The 12,736-nt window shown below is 46.1% G+C and overlaps 1 protein-coding gene across 4 annotated transcripts in view; it reads right to left on the bottom strand.

The window, feature by feature from the left end:
* The window catches only part of LOC106743356 (collagen alpha-1(XXII) chain-like), a 297,069-nt gene that overhangs the window by 6,650 nt on the left and 277,683 nt on the right, over window positions 1–12,736 (bottom strand). Inside the window, exons 11-19 of one of the 4 annotated variants that reach the window (XM_014617123.1) lie at window positions 7,181–7,210; window positions 6,581–6,941; window positions 5,829–6,220; window positions 5,367–5,378; window positions 4,970–5,074; window positions 1,089–1,344; window positions 929–1,003; window positions 708–802; window positions 460–552 (exon numbers count right to left, since the gene is read on the bottom strand). In XM_014617123.1, coding sequence (XP_014472609.1) covers window positions 460–552; window positions 708–802; window positions 929–1,003; window positions 1,089–1,344; window positions 4,970–5,074; window positions 5,367–5,378; window positions 5,829–6,220; window positions 6,581–6,941; window positions 7,181–7,210 — 1,419 coding nt within the window. The remainder of the gene's footprint in view (window positions 1–459; window positions 553–707; window positions 803–928; window positions 1,004–1,088; window positions 1,345–4,969; window positions 5,075–5,366; window positions 5,379–5,828; window positions 6,221–6,580; window positions 6,942–7,180; window positions 7,211–12,736) is intronic. The other 3 variants (XM_014617124.1, XM_014617127.1, XM_014617126.1) reach the window with 3 other exon arrangements.

Here is a 12,736-nt window from a genome sequence, read left to right as displayed (position 1 = left end):
AATTAGAAATAAATTATCTTATTAGAATTGATATCGCACCTACTTTGCTATCTTAGCTCCCGCATTGTAAAATTAAACGTTTGAGTGAGCGCGGTGCTCGCATTTCACGTCGCAAAATGCCACCGCATCAGCCCGTGAGGTTCGACTAATGGTGCGTTCGAATTTTACCGCAGCGCGTCATTAGCGTTGCCGTTTTGCTAAACTGAAGTTTTTGCTCTCGTAATCTTCGCAGCAATTTTTTTATAAAAAACAAAATAAATAAATCTGCACGTTCTCCTCAAGAATGGCGCTCCACACTTTTCAACGAAATGCATAAAATGATGAAACAAGAAAAACACAATCGTGCCACTCGGCATTTTTCAACTGGATTTTTGCCATGAGCCGCGGCACTCGAACGGTTAAAGATATAACGTAGGATCCAAATTTCGACTGGGGTAACAATGAATATCAAATACTGACCGCTATGTATTGCCATCCGTTGTTCACTCTGACCAGTAAAGCTTGTTCATCGATGATGTAAGCCAGAGTTCCAACCGGACTGACGCTGGACATCTGCAACGTACGAAGAGGACGGAAATGAAGACGATGAAATATCTTTCCTTATGAAGTAAAAAGAAATGTTTAAATAAAAGAGAAAAACGATCGGCAATAAATATTTTGAGCTCGCGCAATGAGACAATGATTTTCGACAGATTGGAGAAGCCCACCTTCGTCATAGCTTCTGTGTTTTGGAACGTAACAGCTCCTGGCACGATTTTCGTTGTACTTTCTAAGGGTCCCCTGGTAGCGGCAGTGGCAGCGCCTTGGAAAACATTTGTGAGTTGATTAGAAAAATAGTTAATAGATATTAACGCGTGACTTACGGGAAAGAAAGAGAAAGAGCTAAGAGAGTTACGTGTTCGCTAAGTAATTAGTGTGCGCCAATTACCTAATTGCTCTTTCAATTCTTTCAGATGCTTGAGTTCACGCAGAGCTTTCAACTCGTCCAAGCTACTTCTGGGTCCTTGCGGCATGCGAGATTGCGAAATTTAATAACACACCATGCCACAATTATCGCCGCATCACGTCGGGCTCCTTAATATCCTTACCTTGCCTGAGGCCATAATAGGTCTCTCTTTCGCCATAAGGGCTTCGGCCGATGCCGGGCTCTCCTTTCTGTCCGATCAAAGACAACCCGGGAGGACCAGGTGGCCCGGGAGGACCTGGGGGTCCTGGAACCGGGATGTATTTCCCTTGAGACGGTGGTCCGGGAGGTCCAGGAGGTCCCGGAGGGCCTCTTTGACCGTCTCTGCCAGTCTGGCCGGGAATTCCGGGCAAACCGTCAGTTCCTTTGTCCCCTTTGATCTAGAAAAAGGTGTTCGTCGCGTGAATAGGTTTATGGTATTTTTCCGAGCGGGCGGCCACGCGCGTGAAAGCGGGAGAGGGAGAGATACCAATGTATTTTCAGTAGCCGGCCTGGCTATCAATCTCCCTCTCACTGCATTACCGCGCCCGACAGTCCGACAGGTAGACAGGTTTATACGGAGTCAGTAAGTAGCAAGGTATTGCAGGAACAGGAGCGGTTGATTCGCTGGAAGTAGCGAAGAATGAGATGCATCGATCGCTTAGACGCGTCACGTCGGCTTTCTGTCGGCGTTCCTCTGTTTCGTTCTTTTTCGCGAATGTTCAGCACGATGGTTTACATGCGCGGGCGAGAGAGGCATCCTGCCGATCGTGGGAAGACGATATCGGAATTCTATCCGACTGTGATCGAGACGAATAGTCCATCTTTGTCGTTATCGATGTTGTACTGATTAGAGCGCCCTCGGATGGACGATGGACCTCTCGAGCGATTCTCGTTCTTGTCTCCGTACTTTGTGTCTTTGTGGAATTTTCATCAAAGAGATTCTTTTTTTTTTTTCAGCGGCATTCATCGGCTCCTCTTAGCGTTCTCTTGGCGGACAGCGTTGTTCAAAATGTCGCGTATACACGATGTGGTCCCCGGCACGAGGGGAAAATATCCGAGGAATTCTTTAACCGACCCCCGAGTCGCATCCCCTCCAATTTTTCAGCGCTGAATTTCGTTCGAAAGCCTCCGAGGATGAAGACTCTTCGCTGCGCGGCATAAAGCGGACCTAAATAAAACTGAATTTAATTGAAAGAGGAATATAAAGAGTCCGCTTCCCATTTGCATTTACAACGGTTACCCACCATCGGAGATCCCGACCTGCGAAAGCTCTCGTCTCTGTAATTAGGCATTATTGAAAAATTTCGATCGGAGGGAAGTTCACTTGAAATTCATCGAAGAACCCGCCCCTAAAGGTAACGCGCGGTAGCTCTGGAACGCTCTGTATAAATTGTTTCGCGGTGTTTTTTCTGCTCTCTATTCAGCGAGATTGCATGTTTGTTTCCACTCATAAAAGAAGCGTGTTATCTCATTATTGTCTTTTTTCCACGATGGCGATCGGTTTTCTCGATCACGGCGCGGGTTGTCGCTCACTTCGACGGTTACCGTAAACGGCTGTCATCGGCTTCATTGTGACAGCCACTCGCATGCATTTGATATACATTTCGATGGTTCGAATGTCAAGGGGGAATTAAACACTGTATTAAATACTGAATTAAACATTGAATCAAATATAATGTACTGTTAATATTATCGCAATTAATATTATCGCAGGAGAATGTTAAATTATTGAATAGTTGACGTAACGACACATGCTCTCGAGCGTGTCTCGCTAGCTGCAAGTCACGTGGCCTCGGGCACAATATATACGTATGTAAGCAGCTGCCAAGCGATCGTAATAGTCGCTGACGTGAAAATCAACATATTGAGAGACGTCGCGGGTAAATCCCGATTTTCCGAATCGTTCGAAATGTGACAGCCGTATCTTCGAACTTTGAGAGTAACTGGCATTTTTGCTCGCAACGAAAGATCGTCGAGATCGTCAATTTCTTAAATTTTTTTTCACACGTGACGGTTGCAGTGTCACTTCAACTAAATTCGATAATGTATTGACTGTTCTTTCGATGACAAAAGATCGTTGAGAAAAGTGAGGAAATAAAGTTACCTTTTATTATAAATGTATCGGCCTTCAGTTTCTAGTAAAAATCCCTACGAACTGATATTATATCTTAATAGGGTAAACAAACGAATATTTAATTCAATAAACAAGATCGTTTCTCAATCAATAAATATCTTTACGTCAAATAACATATTTCTTTTATATTTTCATCCAAACATTACAATGATTGCCACAAGCAACAAATTATTTGAACACAGTAACGTTATGTTAGAAAAATATTAAAAAGCTTCTTCGTTTCAGTAGAATAATATTTAACCGTTACGGAGATGTGTCTCTACTGCGAAACGCATTACATCATACGGCTATACTGGCCCGCGCGCGTATTTCAGAGCAATCTGCACGCAGTTGTACTAGCGACGCTTCTATGTATATATTAAATTATATAATTTAATATATATATATATATGCATAAATAAAATAAATTTAAAACGTTATACGTTTAACGACTATAGTCACTTTTCGTATCCAGTGGTCCTTTCTGTGGTTTAACCGTGGCGAGTGACTATAGTCGCTTGTCATATACGGAGGTTGCTTTATGGCGGGCGACTATAGTCACCTGTTGTAATGAAATAGTTAGTATATAATGAAATAAATTTTTTTACCGAAAAGCCCAAATTCATGTTTCCATTAAATAATATTTTTTCCCGTCAAACACAACATGGTTTACTTCAGTAAAACACCGATACTTCAAACGGAATATGATATTTGACATTAAATTATGTTGTTTATATTAAACAAACCCAAGCCAAACAAATACGTATACTAATCCAAAGAATCCTTTTTCTCTATGTACACACAGTAAATATAAGCTTGTGGTTGTACATAGTCGTCACTTGAAACTTATAATTGAGACAGTCAGATCTGAATTTAGAGTTAGATATGAATTTTTCATCGCGATTATAACGTTGCACATGTCACCTGGTTCAATTAGAAGGCTCAGATCTAGCTCGACGTTGAAATCGAAGTATCGCATGCGAAACGAGTTTCCAATAACGACTATTCATATCTTTAATGCAGTGCATAAAGGTTATTTACTGATCGAAACGCGACGCGAAATCGCATCGCTTGATGGTGAGAGAAGCGACCGCGCGAAGATTGCGTATTTCGTTGGTGCGAAATTATCCGAAAAAAAAACAAATGTCAGAGATCAATGTGGAACGCGGGGCTGGCAGCGCGCGTTTGTAGCATCCGCCATTACATATTTCGAGAGTTTCGGACATTGCAACGAACATTTAAAAGCAATGTTATTCGGCCGTGTCTAGTTGAATACGTACAAACAAGCGCGAGTTCGCGGCAAAGCGAGAGCGCTATCGCGTATCAGTATGCGTTATTTGTCAGTTGTCGGGTCGTGACAGCTCGCGAAACTCCGTGTGAGCGGAGAAAATTTCTGTTCGGCGCGCGGCGAATAAATCCAGCGACGAAGACGAGGGAAAAAAAAAGGAGAGGGGAGGAGCAGGGGATGCACGCCAGACGCACTCTTGCATTAATTTCCATCACGCGTGTCGCGCTCTCGCGCACCGTTGTTCAAAGACTTCCGCATCGTGCGCCGTTCGCAACAAGGATATATGCCGCCACTTTAATCTGTCAGACCGAAACGCCAGGACGAAAGCTGTCATTTTTATTTCCCCCCGACCTTTTATCGTTTCTCCTTTGAAAACGAAGGGCGCGCCATCGTTCCGCCACCGTTAGCGTTGCTCGCCGTTAATGGACCGACGCGCGTTAACTCGCGAGATCCCGTTCCGGCGGTCGCTGCTTCTTTCGGACGCCGTCGCTCTTGATTCTCGCTCTTTTTTTAACGGCCCCTTGGATTTATATGTGAAGTTGCCACGAGAAGTTTATACAGTCGAGGGGGAAAGGGAGAAGAAGAGAGAAGGAGATGTACCGCTACTGGAAGTTATACTTACACCGACGGAAACACCGTAAGGGCTCGGCGTGCCGGGCTCCCCCTTTTCTCCCTTGGGTCCCATTGGTCCGATACTTCCCGGAAGTCCGGGATTCCCTGGACGACCCTACAGAAGACAGTGACAGATGAATTGCTCGTTTGCGTTTTAATTAGCGCGGGGGGATTTGCCTGTTGTGACACGGCCGGCGCGTAATAATCTGATTTCGATCTGCGTTTAAATCCGTTCCTTCGCGCGACTTTGACAGCTAAATTCGGCTCTGATATCCCGCACACGCATTACGTAACATAAAATATTCGCAATTATTTAACCCAGGAATTGCGGAGGACGCGTGTGTGAGAGAAACACGCAAGCACGTGTCGATCGATGCGGTTTGATCATCGTAAAGTGTAAAGCTCACCTTCATCGTGTTCTTCGGTTGGCGTTGCAAAAGAAATAAACATAATGTCAATTTAGAAATGGGCACTTCTAAAACGAGATAATTCATGCTCGATATGCGCTATCGCTGATAGCGTCAAGGCAGAAAGCGCTAAGGCACGATAATTCGATAGAAATTATTTCTGTTTCAGCAATAATATCATGGCATAATTATTATTACCTGCGTGGCCGAATCGAACCAAATTTTTTACATGTTCGAAGTCAAATCGAATCGAATCTGAAGTTTTCACGTCAAATCGAATATCAGTTCGACAACATAATCGACAAACAGTTACAGTTCAACGAACACTTGTGAAATGTATTAAATTTGACACCAAATTTTTTACTGTGTACATGTTATTTACTTTTTTTATATATTTCGTGTGATATGAAAAAAAATATATATATACACGAATATACACATATAATGAGCTAAAATACATACGATCCAACCCGGTAAGCCGATTTCTCCCATGATCCCAGGTTTTCCAGGTGGACCGACAGGTCCGGGTGGTCCAGGTCGTCCTCTTCTGCCTCGTTTCCCTTCGGCGCCTTTCTCGCCTTTGATGGTGACGTAGTCGCCGGAACTGGCGACAGTAGTGGCTCCAGGAGGACCTCTTTCGCCTCTCTCGCCCTTGGCTCCAGGCGTGCCTGGTGATCCAGGTACGCCGTCTGTACCGGGTTCGCCTTTATCTCCTTGAGGTCCTTGAATGCCGTTTATTCCGGGAATACCGGCTGGCCCGGCATCACCCTTATCGCCCTTCTCGCCCTTCGTGCCCTTATCACCTCTGTATCCGCGCGCTCCGAGTTCGCCTTTGTCGCCTTTCGTGCCGAATCCTTAATTAAATAGCATTTTGGATGTTACGCTCCGTCGCTCGTTATTTCGCCGTAGCGAATATCGTATTATTATCTCCGTGGGGAAAGAGATCGTTAGTAACGATCCGCAAACTCCAATCGCTGTGATGAAGTAACATGTAATCGTGTAAAATGTGAAAAAAAAAAACAAAGAATAAAGAAATTATTTGCAGTTTCTCACGACCTTTCTCTCACTACCTTCTCAACTTTTCATCTTTACATCTTTATTCGTGTCCATTTTTCCGTTCGCCTACGAAGACGATGAAAGACAAGCGACGAATAATATAATACAGCGGAATAATAAAAGTCAAGATCGACATTACGCTCAGCCCATTAACTCACCCAGATCTCCGACGTTTATGCCGCCAGAACTGCTCGTACCGGGTGAGCCGGGTGGTCCTGGAGGTCCAGGTTTGCCTTCCGGCCCTATATCGCCCTTATCGCCTTTCTCGGCCGGCCGTCCGTTCTCCCCAGGAGCGCCAGGCAGCCCGGGCGCACCGGGTGCACCAGGCTCACCCTTGAAACCTTGAGTTCCTCTAGGACCTTCTTTCCCGTGATCACCCTTGGCACCTTTGTGTCCAGGTTCGCCCTTGATACCCTTGGAACCGGTTATCCCGGACTCGCCTTTCGGACCGGGACTTCCCGACGTACCCGGCTCGCCCTTTTGTCCTGGCAATCCCGGCCTCATCGTGATACCTTCCGTCTGGTTTCAAGATAAAATACAAATTCAAGTGAGAGCTCGTGTTACATCGAGGAACGAAGAAGCTACGAGAGATAGAACGAGCTTATCGTTATCGAGCGATCATCCCGGAATATTATTGACCGAACTGCATTCCCTCGTGCGATTAAGATACGATTTATTTAATGTTGCAAGAGGGAATTCTCTCTAACTAAGGTAGGTGGTATTCACGGCGCAATCAGAATGCTCCAGTCCGTACTCACCCTGTAAATACTTCGAGGTTTCCAACTGGGCTGCATGCGCATAATAATCGAAATTTCCCCGTTAGATCGTTGGAATAACGCCGCGAAACTGAAAGCCTCGCGGCCGAGCCGACATTGCCGTCTGCACGTTTGCATCGCCATTGATTAGCAACGAACAATCGCTGTCGCGCGAATAATTGTCGACGGCGCGTGATTCGGTCGCTTTATCGTTAATCGAATCGCGATAAAATCGTAAGTGCGAGTCTCGTTCTTGGGTGAGCGAGTTTTTCTCACCACGTTCGCGTGATTAGCGTTTAAATAGGTTGTAAGAAATGAATTTAATAAGAATTCGATGAAACTTGTACTACCTACACGAAATATTACTTAACTGTTTATGTAATTAGAAAGATCATCCCAAAAATTCGTTTCCTTCGTACGGTTAAGATATCCACGCACAAAAGACCAATCGTTATGGATGAACAATTCTCACGATATTCGAAGCGTAATTTTGAAAATCGAACGATTCACGTTCACGTAAAGAATACTTATGAGAATCCTCTTAACATTTTCTCCTTATCTTTCGCGTATCCGCACTTTGAGGCGACTATTCTCTTTCTCCCGTTAGTGCGGCATTCCGCCATAAATCATGTCGCCGTGATTGCTATATACACCTATATATCAACCGCCAACACTCGTTCCCCATCACTCGTCATATCCATTGAGAGCTTCTCACGAACGGTTTGAAACTTTTAGACTTCTTTGACTATTGATAGAGCACCGGTGCGCCCGATATATACACGCATACACACAGCTTCTCCGCCGTCTTCTTTATTCGGCTACATCGGTTATTCGTAAAGATGTCTTCCTCCTCGGTGGGGTTTCGCACAGACCATTCGCGAGAGTAATATTCATTTCCATCTCGCTACAAGCGCTACAAGTGCTACCTTGCCCGGAACAACTTCGTATTGCGTATCCGGCAAATATTAACGGCAATAATTCACTCAATTAATAAACCCGCTGTGCGATCCCTTAATATTAAATTACTAATATAGCAGCACTCTGCATTCGTCATTTCTGTATGTACAATTGATATTTCACGAGACTTGATCGCGCACAATGAAACTGATCAAAATTCCGCGGGTTACAAAATTACGCGACTCCCGGCCATTCCCTCCCCTTCCTCCCTCGTCGTTTTCCCTTCCGCTCGCGGAGCGGAGTCCCAACTTGCGCGTTTGCTCGAACGCACCCACGAATTCGCCTCTATTTTAAAGCAGTTCCTCGCGGTTGCAGCTCGCGGCGCGGCCTTAATACAGTTTCCGAATTTCCTTCCACTCCATTCTGTTCGTTCGAATTCCACCCCGATCGCTCTCGCGTCCGCGTGGAACCGATCGACGGACGGGGCTCAGAGGGAGGAACGGGAGGCTGCACACGCATACATATATGTATACAATCGAAACGTGCGAACACCTCAATCGAGGGTGTACCGGCCCGTCTTCGGCGACGTTCCAGGATGCAACACCCGCGCATCTCGGAGCCTCCCTTCAGCGGGCGTACCGAGCGGTAGGCAGCCTAGAAATTGGTTTCTGTATTCCCCGGGGAAATCGGGCTCTCGCACATTCGAGGAAGGACCGGTGCGCGAGGTCACGTAAGATAACCGTTGCAGTGTGCGTGTGTGCACCCGGTGTGTCTGTCTTTGCATGAACCCTGTCCCGACGACGGTCGTTGATCCTGCCGTGAAGTGTTTGGCCCTTGTTCGCGTGTCTCCGCGAACTGTGCTTACGTACGTACGTGTGTACGTATGCACCGATACGGATCTCACACAGTCGTGATCAATCGTGGTGACGATTGAGCCGCTCACAAACCAAAGCAACTCTGGCGGGTCCCCTTTATTGCCCGATATCATGGCGCAATAACGCAGAGAGAGGAGATTCCGAGAGCGTCCTTGCCCCGCTCAGACGCGAACTGATGTCAATACATAATATTCAAGAGGCGGATTTAAACATTGATACGTCTCTTCGTGTATACCCAGAGAAAGGAACGAAATTGGTCTCGACCGCTTCAGATGAATTTCGCGGCACGAGCCGGGAAAAGGGCGCGTCATTATTTTAATCTTTCAGTGTCCTCTCAACAGGTGCCGCGCGACGCATCAAGCAGAGGATCCTCAAATTGGAGTAAAAAGTAACGCGAGCGGGCCGTCGTGCTTATTCGACGCGTCAAATTTTCATTCGGAGCCCGTCGAGCCGCTCTCCATCCCTCTCCTTCTCCGTTAAATGTCCTCGCGTGTGCGAAATAGTTTAATGTCATCGCGGGAAGAAGATTAACAAACGTGGCTAGCGCGCAAACGGCGCGCAAACGGCGCGCTGGGGCCAACAATCCGGAACATTATAACGACTTGGACACCAGCAGCGCGGCTTCTTGGGGATCTTTATCAATGGAATGCACAGCCAGCACACCAACGGGCATTAGCTGGCAGCGCAGTCCTATTGTCTCGGGGCGTCCTGCGACGCGACGACGTGTATATCCGGACGGTACGGGTCGTAGCACCGCAGTTGCACAGCTCGCGGTTTTCCCCGCAGCTGAGCGAAGCTGCGAGCTTACGTCGTTTTGTTACGTCGTAAAGACGCATATGTCGCGTTTACCGTCGCCCGAATCATCGATACTGTTGCAACGTCCGGATGTTTCGCGCGTACAATAGACCCACGCAGCCTGATTCTCCGAGTCGCTATCCTCTCTCTCTCTCTCTACGTTTTGTTAGAACATGATAAGTCCTCTATAGGAGGGAATTCAGAGGTGAAGATATCGATATTCAATAGCATCGTTCAAGCAAGATCGGTTAAGAAAGACGTTCATTGAGTACATCGTGTCGATATATCCGCATTGTCTCTCTCGTGCTTTTAAATTACATGAATAATAATAATATTTATTAACGAAAAAGCATCGCCCCTTTAGTTACATGAAAAGAAGATACATCGAATTTACATAAAAAGAATCAAGTAAATAGTGTGTGTATATAAATCGAAGTGTATCTAAATAATAATAATATAAAAAGCTTGTGAAAATTATATTTTTTGTATATATAAATCATTTATTTTTAACCTTCGTCATTTTATTCATACACGGAGGCAAAATAACAAAATTGACACGTTTTCAAAAAATTAAAATTAAACAAAATTTTAGTTTATAAATTTTTCAGTTTATACAAATGTCAGGTAAGACTTTTAGCTATTCAGAAAAGAAACAACGTCCCGGCGTATTTGCACCGTCAGATCCATTGGTCGCAATGTACAATCCGATTGCAGCATTCAATTGCAGCTTTCAACGGTTTTCTCGCGCTCTCAGCTCCAACGGCAACATGAGTTTTTTTCGTCGTCGCGACGTCTCAACAATCGCTGCACGCGCTCAGGTCAGGTCGGTCCTCTTTTCCGCGGTGTAACGTTTGGATCTGTGCCACCGGCGGCATGAAAACGACGGGAAACGCGGAATCCCGAATTCTCTCTCTCTCTATGTGTGTTTTTTTCTTCTACAATCCCGCACGCAGCCGAGCTACGGCTGGGATAAATATTGCGACAACGGTGCGCAGATGCAACCGCGTCGGAGGAGGTTTGTGTCGTTGATAAAGCGGAGCGATGCGGCCCGATAGCGCGATGATGTCGTCCTGCGACGACGCTGCCGCGTCGCGTCGCGGCGCCGCCTGCCTCGTTTTTCGCCCGGTTCTCCGTACGTCTCCGCGCTCCTCTGTCGCGAAAGTCGCGTAACAAGAGAACAAGGTGAAAAACGACCGCATCTCCGGCGGTAAATTGACGGTTTGAGACGCGACAGGATCGTTACGTCGCGCGACAGCGCCGAGATTTCTTTCCTCCCGTGACCAGGAGCTGTTTCAGGAATTGGAGCACCCGCGACTTTGACAGTGTGTAGTATCAATCTTAAGCGGATTTAACACGTTTCGCGTGTTACCTGCTGACGCAACCAGACCTTTACGAGAATGAGCGCCCACTCGGAAAGATTCCCGCGAGTCTGAGAAATCAGGAACATCAGTGGAGATGATCGAGAAATTAGAAACGATTTATAAAGAATGCGCGAGAAAAACTATCGAGTCGAAATGTTACTTTGACGCTCTTAAAGGTAAGTTGCGTCTACTTAGACGGCCTATAGACTAATAAAAAACCTACTTTGAAGATTTTGACGTTTTTGACGATAATAATTATAATTATAAACTATAACTATCATTTTCTCTCAGTGTAGCGTTATGGCCGACGAATTGTTCGATCGGCAACACTACGTCGATGCGTTTCCTCGTTACGTCAGCCACCACGAAGCGTTCCATTCGTGGAGAAATATAATAACGGCAAATAACAAGTTTTTTTTCTCTTCCATGTTTGCACCGAGGTCTCTTCATTGTTTCCGTTATTAACCGCGTCTTCTACCGCGTGCTCGTTGAAACATTACAGTTGTAGTTGGAGAAAAGTCGGAGAAGCGGTAACTTCACCTCGCGAAGGTCAGGTCGGCGGGTCAGAGGGGGAGAACAGAGAGAGAGTTCATTTATATCGGGGAAACCGTATGCGGTGCGCCGGGAGATGGAATGGTGCGCGTAAGAGAATTTTTCGAAAATTGCGCGCAACGCTTCCCGGAACCATATCGCTCCGCGTCCATACAGAATTTTCCGCCGAAACTTTGGCCGTCATCAATATCGCACGCGTACGGATGTACCGTTGTGCATCGTTTTAATATTGGAAGCCTGTCAGCCTGCGCGAGAGCGACTCTCGCGACCATTTTTCGTCGGACGGCAAAAACCTACGGGGAGAGAGTTGTTAAGAATGGATGGAGCCAAACTATGAGGGGGAGCGCGGGGGCGAAAGAAAGCGCGAGACGGGGAAACGCGAATATCCGGACGAGAGCTGGCGGGGTTGGGGAGTCGGACTTACAACTCGGCCGTTATTACGTGCACGGTTTCTTATTCCCCGCGGGGCGATACGCGTTCCATTTCCATTCAACGAATTTCTTGTCGCGTCCTACGACGGCGAGCCCGGGATCGTTGTAATAGTCGTCGGGTATACGTAAAAGCCCCCAGAGCGAGGAGAGTACGCCGCGGTGCGCGAGGCGGAGGCGCGGGATACGTCTTGCGCGCGCTCGAAGACCTGCACTTCGAGAGACGTGATGGATAATGTGGCAATAATACCAGTCGTTTCGATAACCAGATATAAATTGGATATTCGCGTTTTATGGCCGGGCGAAATTCCGCGATTAATGTACCGAGTGAGACACCCGAGTCGAAATTCGGCCCTGTATTAAACTTTTAATTCTACGACATAGCAGGAGTTGAGATAGCAAAATAGGTTCAATTTCAATCCTAATAATATAATGTAACCTCTACTACTTTAACTCTGATGATATCTTGCATTTCCGCTGTTTTAGCGTCAAAATAAGTTATTGAGGATAACATTAAAATTCAATCTGTAGAATTCTTTTCAGGGAAGAATTCATGTAGAATTAAAGGTTCAAGTGAGAAGTTAAAAAGTGTCAGTATCGTCAAGGTAGATTTTTATTAGTCTGTAGGCCGTCTAAGAGGCACCTTAAGAG

Source organism: Dinoponera quadriceps, unplaced genomic scaffold, assembly GCF_001313825.1.
Source record: "Dinoponera quadriceps isolate SergipeBrazil2010 unplaced genomic scaffold, ASM131382v1 scaffold616, whole genome shotgun sequence".
Lineage (NCBI taxonomy): Eukaryota > Metazoa > Arthropoda > Insecta > Hymenoptera > Formicidae > Dinoponera > Dinoponera quadriceps.
This window is presented reverse-complemented; position numbering and strand designations above follow the sequence as displayed.